The sequence below is a fragment of the Mauremys mutica genome, chromosome 24, assembly GCF_020497125.1.
Source record: "Mauremys mutica isolate MM-2020 ecotype Southern chromosome 24, ASM2049712v1, whole genome shotgun sequence".
Taxonomy (NCBI): Eukaryota; Metazoa; Chordata; order Testudines; family Geoemydidae; genus Mauremys; species Mauremys mutica.
The window spans coordinates 6,447,034-6,470,043 of NC_059095.1; the positions used below are offsets into that span (position 1 = coordinate 6,447,034).

General features: G+C 45.5%; 1 protein-coding gene across 1 annotated transcript; it reads left to right on the forward strand.

Moving 5' to 3' along the window:
* Window positions 1-1,586: 1,586 nt before the first annotated feature.
* Window positions 1,587-21,098, forward strand: GNA11 (G protein subunit alpha 11). Its single transcript, XM_044998589.1, has 7 exons — window positions 1,587-1,823; window positions 8,092-8,276; window positions 10,389-10,543; window positions 11,903-12,031; window positions 13,676-13,805; window positions 14,618-14,771; window positions 16,856-21,098. Exons 1-7 carry the CDS (start codon window positions 1,688-1,690, stop codon window positions 17,044-17,046), a joined length of 1,080 nt encoding a protein of 359 aa, XP_044854524.1. The 5' UTR covers window positions 1,587-1,687; the 3' UTR covers window positions 17,047-21,098.
* The last annotated feature ends 1,912 nt before the right edge of the window (window positions 21,099-23,010 follow it).

Genomic DNA, 23,010 nt, shown 5'->3' on the forward strand with positions numbered 1-23,010 from the left:
AGTCTCATGCCTGCTTATGGTAATGCCACCGCAGTCTTCTTTTCACGTGCCCAAAATATGTATGTAACCCCCTCCCCATCACTTGAGTTGAATAATTTATGGAGGAGGAATGAACTATTGTAGGATGATCTACATATCTAGGTTTCTATGCACCCAAGAGGCTCTGAAGGTGTATCTTCTGCAGGACGTTTTGTTGATCATATCTGCAAAGGCATAAACAAATGCTCTTCTGAAACCAAGGGATAAAACCCATGGCACAGAGAGGTATGAAATGAGAACAGGCCTGAGAGCCAGGAATTTCCAGCTCTGAGGCATCAGGGAAGTACTTAAATTCTCCATGCCTCAGTTTCCCCCTCTGTAAATCAAGGGTAACAAAATGTTTACCTACCACACAGGGATGGCAGGGAAGACTAATTTGTCAAAGTTCTGCAAGGATTACAGGCCCTGTATGTAATTACATTGTAATTTGCTGATATTTGTGTGAAGCAGAAGATAAACCTCTGGTGCTACCAGAGCTCATTTTATCTCTGGCGGGGATGGTTAGCCAGAGAGTGGGTGGATTACTCTACCAGAGCCAAGGAAGTCTCCACAACCCTCCCTGCCCTTAGGCACGCATTCACCACCCAACTCCCATCTCTCCATAACAAGCCATGTTTCTTGGGTCTATCAGCCTGGGACCATCAACTGGAATGGACTAAAGCAGGTCCCCGAAACACACCCAACAAAACGCCTCTCTCGCAGGAAGGGCAAGCTCTGAAGTCAGCCTACAAACGAATCTGCCACGCGTGAGGCCTGGCCGTTCTGATAACTGCTGCTATCGTTTCCCTCCCGTAGGGAAAGTCACACAGTCTTTCCATAGGAGTTCAAAATAAAGGCGCGCGCGCCCCTTCCTCTGCCTGGCTGGGGTCAGCACTGCTCCCACACAGCTCCCCCATTTTCCTTGGCTACTGCAGAGGAGCGCTTCCCCCTAGGTGTCAGTCTACATTAGCCCTTTCCTTCCCACAACCGTCTGATGGTACCTCTGGGGTAGGTGCTTGGCCATCCCTCCGACTTTCCCTCCCCCATATGCTCCAGCTGGTGGAAGCAAATCCCAGCTCCCCCCCCACGGCCCCCAACTAGAAGGAAGCCCCCACCGTCTCTGCTCCCTCTTTGTCCTGCTCCTCCCCACAGCCCAGCAGCGCCCCCCGCCCCAGCTGTTCAGCCTCCTCCCACTCCCTCCCTCACCTAGCCTCCCCCTTTTCCCATAGTCCTCCACCATCCCACAATGCCCAGCGGCCCCACGCCCCGGCTCCTGAACGCGCGTCCAGCTCCCTCCTCCCTGCCTGCTCGGCCAACCAAACTTGCACCCTGCTCCCTCTGCGGGCCCCGCCTCAGCCCGTTACTAACCCCGCCCCTCCCGGCCAAGAAGAGCTTCCCATTGGTGGCGGCCGCAGTCAGTCAGGCCTTGTTTTCAGAGCCAGCGGGGTAGGCTGTGCGCGCTTGTCGCTCGCTCGGCGGGGCTGAGGGGGAAGGAAGGAAGGAGGGAGCGGGCGGGCGGCGGCGGGGAGAGCGCCGAGGGGTGGGAGCGGTGCTAGGCCTGGCAGGAGGGGGCGCAGGGGTCCCGGGCTCGGGGGCGAGGCCGGGCCGGGCCGGCGGGGTCCCGGGCTGAGGAGGCCGGGCCGGGGGTCCCGGCGGCGGCGGCGGAGCCATGACTCTGGAGTCCATGATGGCCTGTTGCCTGAGCGACGAGGTGAAGGAGTCGAAGCGCATCAACGCCGAGATCGAGAAGCAGCTGCGGAGGGACAAGCGCGACGCGCGCCGGGAGCTCAAGCTGCTGCTGCTGGGTGAGGAGCCCCCCCGCGGCCGCCGCCCCGCGCCAGGCCGCCCCCCGCCCTAGAACCCCCCGCTCCTTCGGCCGCCCCGCCCCGGATCGCTTCCTCTTCTGGGTGCCCTGCTGGCCCCCACCCCTTAGCACCCGCCCCGGCCCCCACAGCGCCCGCCCCGCTCTGCATCCCGCCCCGATCCCCTTTTCTTCTCCCCCCACAGCACCCGCCCCGCTCTGCATCCCGCCCCGATCCCCTTTTCTTCTCCCCCACAGAACCCGCCCCGATCCCCTTTTCTTCTCCCTCACAGCGCCCGCCCCGCTCTGGATCCCGCCCCGATCCCCTTTTCTTCTACCCCACAGAACCTGCCCCGCTCTGCATCCCGCCCCGATCCCCTTTTCTTCTCCCTCACAGCGCCCGCCCCGCTCCGCATCCCGCCCCGATCCCCTTTTCTTCTCCCCCCACAACACCTGCCCCGCTCCGCATCCCGCCCCGATCCCCTTTTCTTCTCCCCCCACAACACCCGCCCCGCTCTGGATCCCGCCCCGATCCCCTTTTCTTCTCCCCCACAGCACCCGCCCCGCTCTGGATCCCATTCTTTTCTCTCTTCTCCTCCTCCTCTGGATCTCCTCCCCTCTTCGCATCGTTCCCACCTTGAATCTGGCTTTCACTCCCCTGCATCAATTACCTTCTTCCCCAGTGATGACTGCTGTGAGCACATCCCTTGTGGCTATATGGGCAGCCCTCCGCATATGTTAAAATAAAGACTCTTCACACCCATCACATGGTTTAAAAACTAGGTCCTTTTTAAGCTCTACATGTATTTGTTGACAGTAATCGTGTTTATTACACTAGTGCCTGAGGCCCTGCAAAGAATGAGCTCCTATTGTGCTAGTCCTTCCTTCCTTCCCCTGTCTTAGAAACCACCTGTTCACCTCTAGTCTAGTGATGCTCTGGAGGCACATCTATGCTGGCCAGACCCCCAGCTCTGCACACCTTCTGCTTATCAGAGTTGACAACTGTCAGGCACTTTGCTGTTGTCCAAAATATAACTTGTGAGGAAAAACAGTCTGGGAAATTTTTAAAAAGCAGGGCCTGGTAACTTCTAAACAGCTATCTTCCTTATTCATCCTAGATTTGGAGTAATTCTAATGTTCAGTCTGGGGGCCGACTGGTTTTTGTTTTTCTTTCATAGTGGATTTTGTGTTAAAATTGCTTTTGACCTAAGCAGAAACTTCAAAATTGAAATGACTCTTAGTCTTAAAAAAATCCTGTTGGAGAACTCAGTTGGGCCTACTGACTTATTTGTGCATGAGAATTTTCATTACTCAAACTGGTGTAATTTATAAATTGTTGGCAGGCTTCTGGCTCTTTCATTAACATCGCTCCATGAAGAAGTCATCTCTGCCTAGTCTGGTGGTCTCTGTGGTCTTCTCCCTCCTTTGTTAAATGGGGGAATTTATCCAACTACAGCTCCCAAGGTCCCTGGGTGCCATTCTTTTCCTCCCATTCTCTCCTCCAGCAGGGCTCGGAGATGTCTAAACCAGCCTGCAGGGAGAAATAAAGATAAGGCAAAGTAATTCTGAAGTCAAATGGAGTCATAAGAATGGTGCAGGATTAGTATTGGAAAGGAAAATAGTCAGGACTAGCTCTAGGAGTGGGGCCCCACTGTATTAGGATAAGGACATACCTGTTCAGATACCACACAGGTGGAGTGAGTGTCATTTAAGTATGTAAACAACATTTTGTCTGTGTTCATATCTCCATCAGCATACTGAGGTGTCTCGTAGTACCTCCGAGGTTCCTAGTGGATAGGGAATCAGTTCTTCTATATGGTTTTCGGAGAGCTGCCATCATAAGTTTTCAAAAAGTAATAGATTACAGACTTTAATGTTAGCAGGAAATGTAATGCTGGGGTGCAGCTAGCCCATAAGCTACTCTTAAACCATGAGGCCTATGAAAACACTAAGTTATTGCTGCTCTTGTCATGGGCCTTGTCATTTATTGTATCTGTGATTTCAAATCAAAATGGGAAGTGGGTCTAATTAAACAAGGCTGTTAATTTGGTATGTGTACTGAACTGGCATGCCAGTCAGGGATGTTTGAAGATGTAAGGTGTCCAGTTCCACATGTGGGTATGTCTGCATCAGCTTTCACAAGCTAAGCGAGGCTGGGTCTGGCCAGGAATGACTGAATAGGAATATCTAGGTTGATGCATAGTGGTGTTACTGATTGAGTAAATGGCACACTTTCTTCTTAGCCATTAATAGTACAGTATCCCAGCAGCATGTTAAAAGCATGTTGGAGGTGCTGCTCTCCAGGTGAAATGTAAAACCAGGTTTCTGATCACTTGTCCAAATTCTTAAGGCTGAGTCTATACTAGGGAACTTTCCTTCCCCCAAATCTAATTGGCTTTAAAAACTGTTAATGTGAACCAGTTTTAAAACTGGTCGTACCATGGTTAGAGTAAGCTCCAGGAGGTCTGAACCATTCCTTGACTCAACTAGTTTGAAAACTGATTCATTTAAAAAAACAAACAAAAAAAACCCCTCAAGATGCCTGGACCCTGGTCTACAACTGGCTCCAAACTGTTTTAAAATCAGTTCAGCTAAACTTTTTAAAAAACAAGTTAGGATTTGGGGGGAGACATCCATAGTTTAGACATGGCCAAAGAATAACAGTGTTAGCCCTAATAACTGCATTCTGCCTCCTTATATTCCATTTTCACTTTCAACAGGATATGATACTCTTCACTGCCTCTCCTAAACTGTTACGTAGTATTGTGCACTTTTAAGCTGCAGTCACATTAGCCCATAAAGGGGGTAGTGCTAGTGGTGGGTGAAGTTAATTTCCTCTGTGTGGTTCATAAAGTCATTCAGAATCCTTTGGTGTGTATGGTGCAGCATAAATGCAGATCATATTAGTTAGAGAGAGGCATTTTCTTGGTTAAGAATTTTGGGGAGGGCAGAATATATTTTAAGAGAGATCATATAAACAGTAGAGTATCAATAAGAATGTAGGGTAAGCGGAGGTAATTTCTTCCACACTGCTTTGCTGTCCAGTGTGGTGTCAGTCGGTTTATATTGAAGCCTGAATTAGAAATATTGAGTGAAAAATAAGTGCTGTTATGAGTTGGACTGCTAATAAATAGTGCTGTTTCAGTGCTTCAGTTACTGCCCACTGATACTGGGCATACATTAATCTTTTTAATGAAGAAAATGAGGTTATTTTTCTTGTGTAAAGTTACTTTGTCCCAGAAGAATATGAAAGTAAGCAATGGGTGCCATTGACCCAACACACGAGTTCGTTTTCAAATGCATTTGTCATCAGCAACGCGTATTATAAACTATGTGGCTTTTATGGGTTGACTGAAGGAATGATGAGCTCAGATTATTCCGTTGTCTCAACATTATCATATAAAAACGGTTCTTATGAACACAGGAGACTATCCTCACTTGTGTTTTCGGTGTTCCATAACAGTCATGGTGTGTATATTGTTGAGGGACCGAAGCCAAGCCAGGAGGCGCGTATTTAAAAATGGAAGATCAGGGGTTGTGCATTTGATCTCTCGTGTGCTAGAATAAGTGAACCTAAGTTAGTGATCTGGTGCTGAAGTTTGTATTACAGTTGCATCATCAAAGTGCTTTGAGACGCCTCTACTCTTTGTTGGTTACTGTGGTAAAAGCACGAGGAAGTGTTTCTCACCACAGTGTACTCAACCGCAAAAGATTTCACTTTCTGGGTTTTTTTGGGGGTTGGGTTTTTTTTTTTTTTTTTTCGGTTTTTGTTTTGTGTGTGTGGTGTAACTTTCTAGAGGAGACCAAGATAGCTAGTTAGTGGCAGTTACATAATTTATTTTAATGTTCAGTAAATGGAGACATTAAAAAGCCTAGCAGAATTTGTAGACTTCTTTTCTTGCTCTTTCTGGTTAGGTGTTTGTTGTTCTTTTTTCTGCTCGGGTATTTGTTTGTTGCCCTGCAGAATAGACATAGGAACTTCAGAATCTACTCATAAGGAGTTATTATGTGCATTTGTGATAAATGAGCCTCTGTCGTTATACGTCGAACCCCCCTGATTTCTAGTTGGAGATCTGATGGTTCATGTTGCTGAAGCCAGGGATTTTCCATACATTGTGTCCCTGAATCTGGAGAGTTGAAGGATTTGTCACCTTCCTAATACTTCTTAAGATGAGCGTGCGCCTGGGTTCATTACCCTGGTAATCTAGTAACACATGAGTCAATATAATCAGCAAAGCTCCATATTGAGGCAACTTTTCGTTAAATGCACATCAACTGCAAATCTGGGAAAACTTCCACAAGAGCATTCTGTAGAATGAATGTACGTTTTTCTGGAGATTCGACAGTGTACAGTTGCTCTGTGAAGGAATTAGCTGCAGAGTGTGTAAGGTGGCTATGGGGGGACAGTCTGTGGAAGGCATATATGGTCAATCCTTACAGCTGATCAGTAGCCATATAAATGAATACATGCAGAAGAGGCCACTGGAGAAAACCCATTCTCCTCCAGCGCTAGTTGGGTCTTGATTGTGACAGGGCTGTGTGAAGCCTTTCTTTGCCCACCCTTTCTCCCTCACATTTACCCTGCAAGATAAGAAAGTTTTCACTTTGTCCCTTTCCCGCTCTTTATTTTCATCACTGAACTGTCACCTGATGCAGCTTACATCTCTCCTAAGCCTAGGATGGCAGGAATGTTGATCTGCCCACCTGACTGTATGTACAGAATGCAGGCTTTGAAAGAGTTAGGGATGTATGAAACATCCAACCAGTGCAAATCTATCTTGCCTTCACAAACAGGTATTAAAACAGTGTAATGAGGGAGGCTTGTACTATGTGATGAGTGGTGTGTTGTCTGCATTGTACTTTGCCCAAGCAGCACTTGCAGCACAGCTTTTTTGGTTTCAGAGCACATTCTTGCCATCGCTTTTCTTTTATTGGAGATGTTAGCTGTTAGTGCTTGGCTGTGTTGAAGCAACACTCACTTGAAATCTAGTTAGTTAATTTTAAAGTCTTTAGTTTAAGGTATTGCACCTACCACAGAGTTTGCAGAGTCTTCACTGCTGCTGTGCAAGAGACTCTCACAAATGGGAGAGACTGACTAGGCAAAGTACTGTTGAATGCCACAGTGTAACAAACAGAAGAAACAAGGAAGACTCTCAAATCTGTGGGTTAAAGTAATCTTCAATGTTACTTGGAACAATAGTAGGTAAAAGCTTTTAGGCAAAAGAGTAACTTTTCCTAAAACTTTAGCAGTCCTCTTGCCAAAATTAACATAAGCCACCTATCTGCTTGATACCAGTTGCGTTCCTCTTACTTAGCCCCTAACTGATAAAGGATGACTTTGTCCATTTCAGCAGGGATAGAGATTGTTAGTTCAGATGTTTGCGGCATCTCAACTGTGTCTGGACTCTTTATTTACTAATTCCTGCTGTTTGGCCTGCTGGTCTGTTTGTTTTTCTTTTAAAACTCTGCTCAGCAGTAGAGATTTGAGATTTCCTTTCCTGGTCCCCTTCACAAGTTGTTTCTCATCCGAACTTCTGAAGATAGTGATCACAAATTAATCCAAAAAGGATTACCACTTCACATGATTTTTTTTTTTTTACTTAAATATATTTCACTATCAGACAGTGGTTTCAGGCCACTGAGAAAAAAAATATGTGGTACAGGTAGTTTTTTGATCCCTTCTTCCTTTCAGAGCTTCTCTTTCTAATATATCGTGTTTATATCTAGTAAGGAGACGTCTACATTGAGTAGGGAAAGAGAGTTTGTACTAAAATACTGAGAATTCTACTGGAGCTTTTATGATCTAACAGCCTTCCCCCACACCCTTTGGCACCCCAGTTTGTATAACATACTGATTTAGGAATATATCAGGGAGTTTAGCTGGAGCTGTGATTATAGCATCAAGCTGAATTGTATGGTAATAGGTTAGGTGTGACTGACGGATGGGGCTTTTTGAGGCAGGATATGAGGGAGTGGCTGTAATGTAAGATTTGGAGTGAATACCAGAATTGCTTTAAGCCTGTCAAAAAGAACAAGTGCTCTTTCCATCATGGTCAGTTAGGCTTATGGTTGCCATCGGATGGGCCCACCAGGACCACTATATAGACTCCCAAAAAGGAACTGGAGAAGTAATAATCAGTGGAGTAGATCCACTTGGATACATTAATAGGTGCAGTGGAGTAGGATGCAATAATAGCTTTACTCCTTCTGTACCGAACCTCATTTGTGATCTCTATTGACGTTTTCCCTTTGTTTGGTCTCTTCATTTGCAGGCACTGGGGAAAGTGGGAAGAGCACATTTATCAAACAGATGAGGATAATTCATGGCTCAGGCTACTCTGAAGAGGACAAAAGGGGCTTCACCAAGCTGGTGTACCAAAACATCTTCACTGCCATGCAGTCCATGATCAGGGCCATGGAGACCCTGAAGATCCTATATAAGTATGAACAGAATAAGGTGAGCCAAATTGCAGAGCTCCAGCGAGCCATCGCTTCGTTGCTTGGTGGATTTGCTTCACCAGTTCATGTTTGTCTGAGGGGTTTTTTTTAGGGCATAGCTGTGGGTTCTTGCCCTGTATTTGTGCTGCCTTTTGTACTATAGCCGCTACCTGTTCAAACTTCCTGGTAATTGGCCCCGTATGGCAGTTGTATCCTCCACTGCTTCTGTGGTACTATGCCGCTCTGTGGCTTTATTAATAGGGGTGTCAGTAGGGAGTATAACAGTTTTCATTTGGCTAGACATGTGTGTTCTACTTCTGTGAATTGTCCCACCTAAACATTTCTAGGGGCGGGAACTGATCTGCACCCACCTCACAAAGACCAAAGCATTTTGAAGGTGCTGGGTCTTCCTCTGTATGACAGGTGTCATTACCGAATGCCGGAGGGTGCATAAGGGCCCAGAAGATTGCACTATTAGAGTGACACCTACTAACAGCTGCAGATGGAGATCTGTCAATTTTCCTTTTATTAACTCTTTTTTTAAGGATTTGTAACTCAACACAAACATTTATTCTGGGATGAAGCTTGATTTACAGGATTTTGGAAACTTTTGGGCTGGCTTTAAGGTGTATGAGTGCAGATGATTTTTAAGTGTGTAAGTGTCAAGAACTTAGATGTTAGTATGCTCTGCTGTCCCAACACTTAGTGGATTTATTTTTCAAAATGAAATTGTGCAAAAGTTATACCAGGTGTATTGTAGTTGCTGTATTTTAACTTTTTTAATAGCCACGTAGGGACTGGGAGGCTTTAGGGGATTAGTAATAGGACATGGCACCTTTCTTCTCTAGATCTTTGGTCCAAATTGAGGCCCAAGTCAGTATAGACTTGAAGATATCACTATTAAGTTAGGGGAGAGGGATAGCTCAGTGGTTTGAGCATTGGCCTGCTAAACCCAGGGTTGTGAGTTCAGTCCTTGAGGGGGCCACTTAGGGATCTGGGGCAAAATCAGTACTTTGTCCTGCTAGCGAAGGCAGGGGGCTGGACTCGACTCAATGACCTTTCGGGCTCCCTTCCAGCTCTATGAGATAGGTATATCTCCATACATTATTAAATGGAAAAAGAGTTGAAGGGCTCAGATGAGTTCTTAATGACCAGGTATCCACATCACAGCTGCCTCTAACTGGCTGTCTTGTTTCCATTCTCAACAGAGGGATCAAGGATTGAATGGTTCTTGAAGGCAGAACTCCCCTTTGGCCTTTAGAAAGAATCTGTCTGGGCCAATGCTGAGGCATGGGTGTGGTATGAGGATGCTTCCATTACCCGTGTTTTCTCTGGGGTGTGGTTAAAGGACTCTAGGGGCTATAATCTGTCACCTTCCACAAAGGCTTAATGTACATAAGAAAGCAAACTAGATTAAATTCTCTCTTTGAAGAAAAATATAGTGTGGGTGAACAGAAATTGCTTCTCATTGCGTCCAGAAAACCCTTAGGAATTGCAGTGTTGGTGTGTGTAGTCGCTGTATCAATACAACAGGCTGCAGTGATGACTTCAGTCCTGCTGCACTTTGTGGTGTCAGCTTTGTTCAGATTATCTTTTTCCTCCTCCATAAAAGAAGAGGCCTGGATTATAGCAGACTGCAGTAAGGTCTCCCACACTCTTAAAAATGTAGGCTAAAAGCAATTAAAGCCTTACAGTGAAACACTAGGCAGCTACGTTCTGGTAATAAAATTGACTGCACTCCCCAGTCAGGCAGTCTGGGACTCCATGCTCTCAGCTCTGTGCTTGGGTTTTGGTGTTTCTAAACAGTGAGTGACTTATGCTCTAGCACAACTTGGTAAGTTAAATTCAGAGAATCTGACATTTCTGTTCAGGATCACGTGATGCTTCCAGGAGCTTTTACAGATGGTGGCTGGTACTGAGAATATAAAATTGGTGTTTTTCCTTTTAACCTGTTGGAGATCTAAGTACAAATTGAATGGATAATTTGTAGATGTCTAGTCTGCCCATTGCTGTCCTGTTGCAGGTGATGTAAGCAGCTTGACCAGCATCCAAGATGTAGCATTCCTGGAGCCCTTGCAAGAGGATCTAGGTTTAATGTATGCTCACTTGTCTTTCACACTTCTATCCTCAGACCAATGCACTGCTGATTCGGGAAGTGGACGTAGAAAAAGTCTCAACCTTTGAGCAGCCATATGTAAGTGCAATTAAGACATTGTGGACTGACCCTGGAATCCAAGAGTGTTATGACAGGAGGCGAGAATATCAGCTCTCTGATTCAGCTAAGTAGTAAGTACATAAGCACTCTGGTGCGCTGCTGGATATCAGGGCCATGTTGGCTAAACAAAAGCTCCCAAAACTTAGTTGGTGTCTACAGATGCCTGAATATGGTTATCACACCGCAAACTGGTGCTGCTGTCTTTCTTTTAGTTTTTGTAGACTATCTTCTTTCCTCCTATTATTTCACACTATGATATAGGTGTATCTATCTGCTAATGATTTAGTCTGGTGGGGTAGTCTAGGCAATGTGGGTGTATGCTTCTGGGTTTGAACTGTAAGCATATGCCTCCCTGCCTCTTCAGTAACTCTGGTTCCAAACAACTGTTAGCACCGTGCTTTTTTGATTCTGGTTTTGTGGCTTCATTTGTTACACACACAGAGCTCTGGTGGGAGGTGGGAGCAGGGGATGGGATACGTTTTTAGTACTGGAATGTCTGGAAAATCCATACACTCTTGTAGCACCACCAGCTGCTTTCCACGAGTTCTGTTGGGTGATAAATGGAGCTGTTCACACCTCTGTCCCAGGATGCACAGGTGGCTATGCAGTGCCCACCCAGACCATCTCTGTACCCTGTTCCTGTTCCTACACAGCAGAAATGCCACTTTCCCCTGTTGACTTAGTCTTATGGAGCCATGGGTTGGGGGGTTGGGGGGGAAATCAGGTTTTGACATTTGGAGCTGTTGCAGAATGTCTGAGCACATAGAGACTCTGGAAGATGGCAGTGCGTTGGGTCAGGTACAGATTTTTTTTATAACCAGAAGGGCTAGGTAGTTCATTTTAAATTAAACTGAATTCTGCAGTAAACATTGGAAATGCCAAAATCCATCCTATAACAAGGACTTTCTATAGCACTGATTTCCAGAGACCTAGGAGATGGTAACGGTTTCCTAATTCTGTTGCCTTCATGCGTCTCATTTGAAGCAACAAGTATGAGAAGAGCTGCTTGTATCTGCTGCTTTGCACATGGCCTCCTCTCTTCCCTTGACTGAGATAGAAATTGAATGTTTGGCTGTAACTTTGTGAGGTGTAACACATGGCAGTTACTACGTCAGAAGAGATTCTAGGGAATTGCTGTCAATTGATAGGAGACAGTCATCAAAATTTACATGTGGAGAAACCTATTAGGCCGCCTTGGGATTCAGTGAAAGGTTGTTCCCTGAAGTATGACTTCCAGTACGTGGTCCTGTCCCATTTTAAATGATCCTAGTGATGCTGCTAGCAGTCAGATTTCTTTTGGTGTCCTTAACTTGTGTATGGGGGGAGAGAGGAACTTATGGCTATAATATGTTGAAACCCCCATGAGTGTGAGCTACAGTCTAAGGTGCTTTTTTGTTTGTTTGTTTGTTTTCTTCATATGCCTCTCACAGCTACCTTAGTGACGTGGATCGAATCGCAACCCCAGGATATCTACCAACCCAGCAAGATGTGCTACGGGTTAGAGTTCCTACAACCGGAATAATAGAATACCCCTTCGACCTAGAGAATATTATCTTCAGGTACTGAAGCTGTAGCACATGCTATACTTGTTCTCTCAAGTGGGACTGAACTGGGGGAGCACTACTCTTGGCTTTTTAAACTATTGATCAAGAGTATCCATGTTCTTAGCTAGGGAGGACTTAAGTGTATGTTTGGGAAGGGGGGGGTATTCTGTGTGGTCTCTAAACATGGTATGATTAAGTTGATTAAGGGCATCTGAGTGAGAGGAGTTGAAACCAATGGCTTCTGGGAATTGAGGAGGGTGTTGGTTAAATGGAATAGTTTTGGTACTAGACTTGCTGATTCTATCCAGAGAACCTGAGGTGGGTATACAGCTGGAATTGTGGCTCCTCCTGTGATGTGTGAACATGCTGGCATCTGATGAGTACATAACAGCTCACCAGCCCATTGGACAAGCTGTTGGTAGCTTAATCCACCAAAGGAAAAACTAAGCCTTCTTCTGGCAACACTGGTTTGAAACATAACCTTTTGCAAGAAGTTCTTCTGTCTTCATGCATTGTTGAGGTTCTTTGAGCCATATGTTTCTAACTCTAATGAGAGATCCTGCTTTCTCTGTACTGATTCTTTTATGTGTATTCTCCAGTGTGTCTTCCGAAGGTGATCTCCTATGAATAGCATGTGCCATCAGGATTTGACTCACTTCTGCATCATATGTATATCTGTAGGATTAACTGTGCCTGTATACGATCTCCAAATAGACAGTACCTACAGAGGCATGTTTGCTACTTTGCAACAGGCATTCTCCTTTATTCTATCTAGATACTTATCTGGTCCATGCTGTCATAGCTCTAATGTTGTAGATGGGGGAAGAGTGAACAAGTGGTAGAAAAAGAGACTAGAAACCTGGACTTGGGGTTCAGTTCTTAGCTTTGCCATACCCTGAGCAAGACACTGTCTCTGATTTGTATTCCTCATCTGTGAAATGGGAATAACGTTCCATTGAGAGATAGGGACTGGACTTGGTTGGCTTTGTTTTATAATTTTTTTGGAGATCCATTTATAAAAGGTGCAATAGAAGTGAGTTGCAGGTTATAATATAGTGATTCAAATTACAGACCCAGTATCCTGATGGTTTTTCTTAGGCATATGGTGTGAATGTGTGGTTGACTGGGTTTTATGCATTGCCTATGGATTAGCATAACTCCATTCAGCATAATGTCCTGGGGAAAGCCAAATAGTCAAAGGAAGTTCTTAACCTCAAACTTTCTCTCACAATCAGAAGTTTTAATATGAAGCCTTAATATCAAAATGTAAATAGCTTTGGCTTTTGGTAGAACAGGATTTGAATGGATTTGCCAGAGTTTCTTTTCAGTCTCCATGGTTCAGGGTGATGGATGAGCCTAGTTCCAGAAGCTCTGCTCAGTAAGTGAGGCCAGGATGCAAACAGGAATGAGGATGCTTATATTTGCTGTCAAACGTGGAGGTGGCCATGGAATTAGCATTCAGAGAACTTCCTGTTACGCTGTGTGAGCACAACTGCTCGTAGAGGACACATGTTACTGTATCCTGATGCCTGCTTCACTTGGGGGGAGAAAGTTGTTTCTCTCGTTCATATCCTAGTGCTTTGGGTGCAAGCAGAGAAGCTCTTATTGATCCTTGACAGGCTATTGCTTTGATAGATTGTATGTCTTTCTCTTCCTTAGAATGGTGGATGTTGGGGGTCAGAGGTCAGAACGAAGGAAGTGGATCCATTGCTTTGAAAATGTGACCTCCATCATGTTTTTAGTAGCCCTTAGTGAATATGACCAAGTTCTAGTGGAGTCTGATAATGAGGTAAGCCTGAACAGGAGTAGGCCCTAATGATGAGAGGAAAGTGGGGAGGGTCTTTCTGATTTTCTTGGAGGTTGGTACTAAACTGCTTGGTGCCAAGAGAACTGGAACTTGAATTACTAGTAACTGTTGTTTTTGGCCTTCAGCTTTTCCCACTACAAAGAGAGAACCTGGGGCTAAATGGGTCATGGCTCTTCTGGAAACAGGGTACAAGATAGTTTGAAATGCACAGTGCAGAAACATTCTGATGTCAGTGGGTGTCCCACAGCTTAGATTCTCTGCGTCCCTGATGAAAAGCCCTCAAGATCTTGTACACGTTCCTTTTTTCCCTTCCGTGTTAAATTTCCCACCCTAGATACCTTGTATCATGGCAACCATCTTGCCAAATAATGGCTAGTCTCTTTGAGAACATCATTATAGTGCCTTGACCAGCTAGAAGAGCGGCTGTTAAGCAGCAGCAGGCACTCCATCTCGTGAGCCAACACATACCTTTGCTGGGAACAAATCTTCATGACCAGAAGTTGATCCCAGATCTACCACATGATAATGAAAAGCATAAAATGACTTGGGCCAATAAGAGGGCACATTGACTGGCAAGTAATTAAAACCAGCCAAATTAAATTCAAGTCAGTCACAGATGTTGCACTGGTTTCCTATGTACACGCTCCACTGGACCAAAACTGAAATGGGACAAAGGTTTCCACACAGGACGTCTGAGGTGATATGGATGGGTTCATGTGTCTAGGATCAGAGATGGCCAGGTTTTCACAAATGAAGGTTTTCGGTGTGTTGATGTGGTTTATTTCTTGCATCAGAACCGGATGGAAGAGAGTAAAGCCCTTTTTCGGACCATTATCACCTACCCGTGGTTCCAGAATTCTTCAGTCATCCTCTTCCTCAACAAGAAAGATTTGTTGGAAGACAAGATCCTGTACTCCCACCTTGTTGACTATTTCCCAGAGTTTGATGGTAAGTGATTTTTAAAGAGGATCCTTCAAACTAGAATGAACCTTCTAAATAAGGGGAGGGGGAAGAAAACAACAACCAAAAAAATACTTCACCTGTGAGATTTTTAATTAGGTATGAATTCATATGTTTGCTGCTTTCTTCTGTCTGATTTACAGTGAAATCATGCTATAAAAATGAATGTTACAGATTCCGGGCTGAATTTGTTGTAGGATCGAGTGGTGTTGGGAGGAGACAAACCCTTCATTGGGTAGAAATACTTTTTAATAAAGAGCAAAAGTGGCGAGTAAATTTTGAATATCTTGATCTTCGTGTAACTTGTCAATTCTGACAGAAAAAAAACAGCTGCAAACTTTTCATAGATTAACAATTAAAGAAGCTGCCAAATGTCACTAGAAACGTTGCTTTCCGTAGGTCTGTGCATGGATCTCAGCTGAGCTGCGATTATTTTGATTTCAGAGTATTAATTTCCGTACTTGAAATATACATACTTGTGTAGAAGTTATAGACATGCAAGAATTTAGTGGTAGGAGAGATGGAAAACACCAATGAGACCATCAAACCCCTCCTGCAGTCCCTTCGCATAGGCTAATTTGTGGACTGGTCAGATCATCCAAGTCTTTTTGATGTTGGTGTTGAAAAGCATCAGGCAGGGTAAAATCCCTGTCAATCTGCTATTCCCAACTTTGGGCCGATAATACCTTCATGATGCAGGGAAGCTCCCATTTGGGGTTAAGCTCTTCAGCATAAACAGTGTTTTCTGTAACCTCTGATCTGCACATCAATCTCCCACTAAATTGGATGATGCCAACTCTGTATGAGATTGAAGGTATATGGGGGACAGGAGAATAAGGTCAGACAAGCGTTTTTGTTTTTTTTCCCTAAGCCCTCTCCTACCAACTCTTAGCCCTTTGAGGCAGCTGAAAACTGCTGTCCGGGTAAAGGGAGAGCCATCTTTTTTTGGTTTGGGCCAGAGCTCACTGGCACAGTTGGAGAATCCTCTTTTCCCCCAAAGAAATTTCTATCCGTTCGGTCTTCCAGGCAAGCTGCTTGCCTCGTTATGGGCTTGTAACAAAACAGGTCCTAATTAGTCTTCTTTCCAGCCCTGGAGTCTCCTGCCCCCTGGTGTCAGGAAGTATCGACATCTCTGAAGTCTTTACTTGTGTTAAATATTAAGAGGTTCTCACACTACTCTGGAGATCATTGGTGGTCCATGGTGAATTCATATCTTCAGCAGCTAAATCACAGTAGAAGGTAGCAGAAAAATATGTGAAATGCTTTCCTAATATTACTTTTCCAGATAACCAATTGCTGTAGCTGCCAAAGGATGCTGTGTGATTTTTTTTGAATGTGAGGTGGTCAATGATGCTCTCTCTCAAGGTGTGGGCCATGCTATGGAAGCAATATGAGCACACCAAGCACTTCAGATAGACAGACACCTGGTGATGCTCTGTAGTCTAAGGAGCTACTAGTTACATAAAGTGAACACTGACTGCAGCTGCAGTTCATAGCTCTATAAACTGGCTGGTCAGAGAGTAAATGCTACAGGTGGTTGTCTGAGGGTTGTTTCTTGATTCGAATCCGATTTTTGTTCGGCATGTAGAAATAATGGGAACTAGATCTTGTGCTTCAGGGCATGAGATGATTACTGCAGAGGTCAGGAGGAAATCTACAATCCTCAAGATCTGCATTATTTTACAATTGACTAGGTATGTTAAAGGAGAGATTCATTTACATCTACTATTTGCAATTTCAGTATAGTGGTCCAGATAGACTGTTCTTCCGGCAGACTATGTCAGATTCTGTGTTTCACAGATCAGAGACTAAAGCAGCCTCTCAAAGCTTGTCATAGCTTGGTATTCTGAAGCTTAAAATGCACCTACTAGGATTTGACCAGTCCGTATTAGGCATAAGATGTTCCAGATTCCACGACCGAGGGAGCTACATTTCTTCTTCTCCCCTTTGGTCACATAACCTCCTACCCTTGGGGTGGGGGATGGAGAGAAAGCAAGCTAGCAGTTCTGGGGTTTCAAACCAAGTAATGGACTGTGCACAGTGTGGTTTACTGTTGCCTTTGTTTGCTGCAGGCCCGCAGAGGGATGCTCAGGCAGCCCGGGAGTTCATCCTCAAGATGTTTGTGGATTTAAACCCAGACAGCGACAAAATCATCTACTCTCACTTCACATGTGCCACAGACACGGAAAACATCCGTTTTGTCTTTGCTGCCGTCAAGGACACCATCCTACAGCTCAACCTGAAGGAGTACAACCTGGTCTGACCTGCTCTGCCCCTCGCCCCCTTGGGGGGCCTCCTTGTGAAGAAAAGACAAAAAAAGAAAAATTTAAAAATTACAGGAAAAAAAATCTTAATTTTTAATGATGTAATGATTGCAAATTGTCTGATCTGTGGAGTGGCGAATTTGCTCAGTGTTATCCTGGAGTCTCATGTCTCTGTCCACAGAGTAGTTGATTTCATATTTTTAACAAATTGCTTTTATTTCACAGTTAACGGGGGAGGGGGGGTACACCTCACTCTTCGGCACCTTGTTCACCTCTTAATTTTTGCCTAAGCCAAGGCAGCCTCATCTTGGGCTTCACTTTGTCGCTTAGCCGCTTTTATTTCCCTTTTCATTCCCGTGGTCTATATAGAGATCTATAACTTTTCTGGCCAAAATTGTAAATTCACTGGACTGTGGGAGTGTGGAATGCTACTGGTCCCTTTGCCTTGTGCCATAGGGTGCCTCTGGTGTAATTATTAACCCTGCTTGCTTTTTGTTCCCACCCTGCCCTCCCCAAGGACACGCCCCATGGGTCACTGTGATGAAATGTTGGGGAGGAACAATTGCTCTCCATCTATAGCAAAAAACCCACAACAGCAAAGCCATCACTTTTCCATTCTTTGTACCGTTTAGTCTGGGTTACTTTTTTTTTTCCTTATCAATTATAAAAGGTATGGAGACTGTGATTATTATTATTTTTTTTTAAATTATTGATGTTCTATACATAGTTTGCTACATATTGCTGTATTTTGTTCATGGACTTTCAATGATGGGAGCTCTTGGAGCAATAGCTGCTGAGCCTGGGGAGAAGTGCCTGACTGTATTATTATTATTTTTAAAAGTAGGCTCAATTTATGGAAAGAAACTTTCACTCTGAGTGGAGTGTAAGGCATCAAGTGAGCGACTTCTCTACGCAGCGAAGATCAGAAGCTCACTGCATAATTTTGTGGCATTTAAACACCAAATTTTTCCGATTGAAGACCTGAGGTGTCACGTGCCACGCTTCGGTTCTCTTGCGTGCTGTGAACAGCAAGGAAATCCTCCTCATGTTTTGTGCCAGCTGTGTGCATTTGTAAGAGTGCTTCATTCCTGCCCAGCTCGCAAATTGCCTAGAAAGGACCAGAGTTGGGTGACACGGACTCTGGGGTGTGGGGAGGATTCTTACTGCTTGAAAAGATTGTGAAAAGTTTTAGGAGGAGTTGAGGAGTTCTATTACTATTTTCCTGTCTGTGCTCTCCCTGAGACAGATGCTGCTGTGGTTTTTCTTTAGAGGAGCATGGATTCTCTTTGGAGCACTTGCACAGATATTTGCTCCAGAGGTGCAGAGTGCCTGATAATTGAGAGTACAGCAGCCACTTTTGGAGTGTATTGCTGAAGTGAGAATCCTGGGGTGGGATGGACAGCAGGCTAGTACAGGGGAAGGCAGCTGGGTTTGTTGATACAGGTGTTACTCAGAATGGATTCTAGGTGCCATATTGAATTCCACTCAACTGAGGGCTTCAAGCCTTTCTGTCTCGTTTTATAGGCTTCCAGAAGCTCAGGTGAGTGAGCAAACGTACCAAAGCTCTGCTGCCTCTTGTATCTGCCTAGTGGAAGACTGCACTGGCAAGGCAAGCAGTGAGTAAGGAACAGTGGCATCTGTCCCACCTCTTGACATATGTGAAATACGGGCAACACTAATAGTTCTATTACAATTCCAACGAGTAGCATTGGGTCCAAATTCTCTGGATAAACCAGACACGGCTTCAGTTGCTTGTAGCCTGCTGTTGGTCGCGTAAGGCTAACACAGGCCCTAATCTCCCAAGCTGCACGGTTGAAGGGTGTGTCCAATATTTTGTTGTCTCATTTGTAGACTGAGCACTACATCGGTGTTTTGCACAAAATGTAATGAAATTGAACTGCCCCAGATGCCTTTGATGTGTAACACTAAATCTGGAGTTCACACTACTGTCCAGTCGTCCTGTTTTAGGGCTCCCTTGTGTTTTCCAAAACCGGAGAGGGAAGACTGCTGTATTTCACAGAGCACTACAGAAGAAAGAGAGCTCTTGGGGGAGATGCCTGGCCGTATCAGAGAGCTGGTATTGCAGTAATAGCCTTGGGACCAACAAGTAGAGAACCCGGGTCTGGCTGAGAGTAGGGCAGCAGCTGCTTGTAGAATCGCTACATTCCTGATCCTGCCTAATGTTTAGGAGAAACAAGGGAGGGATTCTCTCGTACGCCAGACAGCTTTGCACCAATTTTACCGCGTTTTTGTCTTTATGCCAAAACGATCCTTTTTGTCGAAAGTGTTCTATGAAGAGGATTTTATAATCATCTTGGGTCTATTCTAAATACCATTCTTCTGGAACATATGGTGTGCCAGTCCTCCTGCTTCCCCGATCTTGTGAATGGTTTGCACTGCATCCAATTGCCGGCGGTGGACCTGGCGCTAAGAGATTCAGAATCTTGGAACAGATGTCCCAGAGGTTCCTTTCCAAGGTTAATGATGGTGGCACTTCCCACTTGAATCTGTGTGGGTATCATCCCTCTACCTGCCAAGAGAAGAGATGTTGACCTGTCACAGAAGAAAGGATCTTGCATCATCCGTTGTGTGGAACAGAGTGAATTTGTCTAGCTGTGATGAATTCTGGAAGGATTTTGGGCTTTAGTAAAGATTGGAGCACATGCTGTTTACCCTCCTGCTCCGTTGCTTGGCATAGCTATTGGCCTGGTCACCAGTTGGGCTTGAGGGTAATTGGGTGGGGATATCACATGTCAGGACTGTCCCACAACATGTTTCTGAAATCTCATCTGTCCTAGAGAAGGAACAGGTCAGAGCTGTGCACAGAATCCAGAGGTGTCTGGGTTGTAGCATAGAAGAGAAGGCAGGGGGATTAGCAGGCCCTGCGTGGCGAGAGATGTCCTGCTTGCCGCCGCCTTAGATTGCGAAGCATTCTTGCAGAACCAGCTCTGCTCTGTATCTCTGGGGGCAGACACCACAACAGATGCCTGCTCTAGTGAAAGTGCCAAATCGAAAACCAAACTTGCCTATCTCATCCTCTTCGGTGATAGGGCTGGTCAGGATTTCCCAGGAGCAAGGGAGTGACACTCAGGCCAGAAGTCTGTTGAGATTCACGTGTAAGAATCCCGAATCTTAGGCTGAGGAAACAGCCTCTCGGCCAAGCTCAGTCCATAGTGCACTTTCTTTTGTCCTGAAGAAACAGGCCTACTCCGACTCATCCTAAACTTTACAGTGGAGAGACCCATGCGGGGGAGGGAGGTTGGGAGAAGATCGTCCTGATTTTCCTTGCATTGGCGTCCGGTTTCCTTGCATCATTCCATAAGGATCAATCATATGGTGAGCAACTGCCCCTCCCTGTTCCAGCCCTACTGCCTGTTTCCCTTTCTCCTGGAATCGGATTCTTCGGTCTGCTGCTGTTGCTTCCTAGTGATGTTGGCATTACCTTCAGCTACGGGGTTGTTTTTTTTTTTCCACGTGTTTTATTACTTGGTAATTTTTTAAAATGTGCTTTCAGAGTGTGCTGACCATCGTATTGTACTATACAAACCCAGGTTGTTAGAGTCCAGCAGAGGTAAAGTCTGTAATGCAGCACCCAGTTTTAAAAGTATGGTTTGTGCCAATGCCCCTTCTTTAGTAGTGCCAGAGACTCTTTACAAGTGCCAATGTGGTGGAAATTATTTGGTTATACTTGTATATTATAGGATCCTGATTTAAACAATTTAAACATCCTATTTAAAAAGATGCTATATAAAATGCTGTTTTTAAACCTTGTCATTTGAAATGCATGTATTGTTGTGCGTGTTAGGGTGGGGGGGGAGGGAGTGGGGGAGGGGAAAGGAGTTTCTGAATAAGCTGCCCAGTGCCAGGGTCCATTCAGGCTCCAGACTCTTTTCTTTTCCGGTCTAGGAGTGTGACGATTTCTTGGAACAGTCCTACTCTGGCTCCTGGGCACTGACCCTTATTACAGAAATACCTGATGGAAATTGATTTTCATATCTTTCTCCTGAAATAAATTCTCTGTTTGAAATTGGAATAAATTTTGTTCCTAAAACCTGTTCTGGTGACATTTGTCTGCTACTCCCCTCCTTCCACCCCCAGTTGACTGAGTAACTTCTCCAGCAGGTGGGAGCTGCCCCATGTGGGTGAAGGAGCTGCTTGAATGTTCTGACCTTCTGTACCACCATTATCTGCAGGAGACGTAGTTATCCCCATTTTACAGCTGGGGATGCTGAGGCACAACAGTAAAGTGACTTGCCAGGTGCAACGGAAGTCTTTGGAAATGTGAATAGAACCCCAGTGCCCTAACTCTCCTCTGCCTGAACTATGAAACCATCCCTCCTCGAGGAAAGAGGGAGTTACCTGTATTTTGGGATTTTAGTAATCTCCAGTAAGGGCTGGTCTACACTGAAACCTTGCATGGGTTTAGCTACATCTCTCAAGGGTGTGGATTTTTCACACCCCTGAGAGAGGTCCTGCCAACCTGACTGATCCCTGGTGTAGTCTGCAGTCATTAACAGAAGAATTGTACAGGTGAAGCTTGCAGAGACGACAAGGCCTGGCATGCACTGCTCCATCGTGAACTAGTTCCTCATATAAACATGGAGGGTTGTGTGCTAGGAGCTCTGTGTGTGTGTGTGTGTGTGTGTGTGTGTGTATATATATATATATATATATATATATATATATATATATATATATATATATATATATAGGTCTCTCTCTCTATATAATCTCACAGAGCTGGAAGGGACCTTGAAAGGTCATAGAGTCCAGCCCCCTGCCTTTGCTAGCAGGACCAGATCCCTAAGTGGCCCCCTCAAGGATTGAACTCACAACCCTGGGTTTAGCAGGCCAATGCTCAAACCACTGAGCTATTCCTCCCCCCCTGTAATTTCATGGCCGCTTATTAACTGAAGAAGAGCGGTTATGGGCTTAGTTCAGCGTTATACAACAATGTCTTGGGCCTCAGACCCTAGGTGCCCTTGGCTTCGCACCTTGATGTTCTTGTCCGGTGTGTGTAGTGCGAAATGTTCTATCCATGTGGCGTGAAATGCATTTCCCAGGATTCCCTGTCTGGGTCATGCGCTCTGCCTTTTTGCAGCTGGACTACTACAATCCACTAAATATAAACCAAACCTGGTGCATTGATTTCTTGCTACTTGCTCTTGGGAGATGCAGTGGCCAAGGCTATGGAGTGTATTTCCTAGCTGCCCACCAGATGTCAGTAGTAACACTCAGGCAGCTGCTTGGCTTCTGTACATAGAAATGTTGGTGAGCCACACACACACACACTCTCTCTCTCTCTCTCTGGGTGGAGGTGTGAGGAGAGGAAATAGACAAGGTAGGTAATGTAACTCTTTTATACCATCAGGTACATGACCGTAGAGAAAGGGAGCTTTGTTCGGCCTTAACGTTCACTTTTGGCCTGAAAGTGACATGTTCGCATTCAGCGGGGAAGCAAAATTACCCCTTGTTATATGGGGAGAAGCTTTTCTTTTAGACTGTTACTGCTCATGGTCACTATATTACACACTCTAGCACAGGGGCAGGTAAACTTTTTGGCATCGGGTTTCGGAAACTGTGTGGAGGGACGGTTAGGGGAGTCTGTGCCTCCCTAAACAGCCAGGCGTGGCCCGGCCCCCACCCCTATCTGACCCCCTCTGCTTCTTTCCCCCGATGGCCCCCCAGAATCCCTGCCCCATCCACCCCCCCTGCTGTCTGTCCACTGACTGCTCCCGGACCCCTCGCCCCTAACTGTCCCCTGCTGCCCCATCCAACCCCCTCCCCCTTCCTGACCCGGGACCCATCCAACCACCCCTTCTCCCTAACCACCCCCGCAACCTCCCACCCCCATTCTGTTCCCTCCCCCGTTTCCTGTAGTCTGACCACCCCCCTGCCCTCTATCCAACCCCCCTCCATCATTGCTTGCTACCCAAGAGCTTCCAATCTATCTGAGCTGGCTT

What these genes read in the sequence shown, in the direction of transcription:
- GNA11 (XM_044998589.1), top strand. Translation starts at nt 1,688, where the DNA reads ATGACTCTGGAGTCCATGATGGCCTGTTGCCTGAGCGACGAGGTGAAG. An exon ending in CTAGAGAATATTATCTTCAG is followed by an intron (nt 12,032 to 13,675) that starts GTACTGAAGCTG and finishes TCTCTTCCTTAG; the next exon opens with AATGGTGGATGTTGGGGGTC. An exon ending in CTATTTCCCAGAGTTTGATG is followed by an intron (nt 14,772 to 16,855) that starts GTAAGTGATTTT and finishes TGTTTGCTGCAG; the next exon opens with GCCCGCAGAGGGATGCTCAG.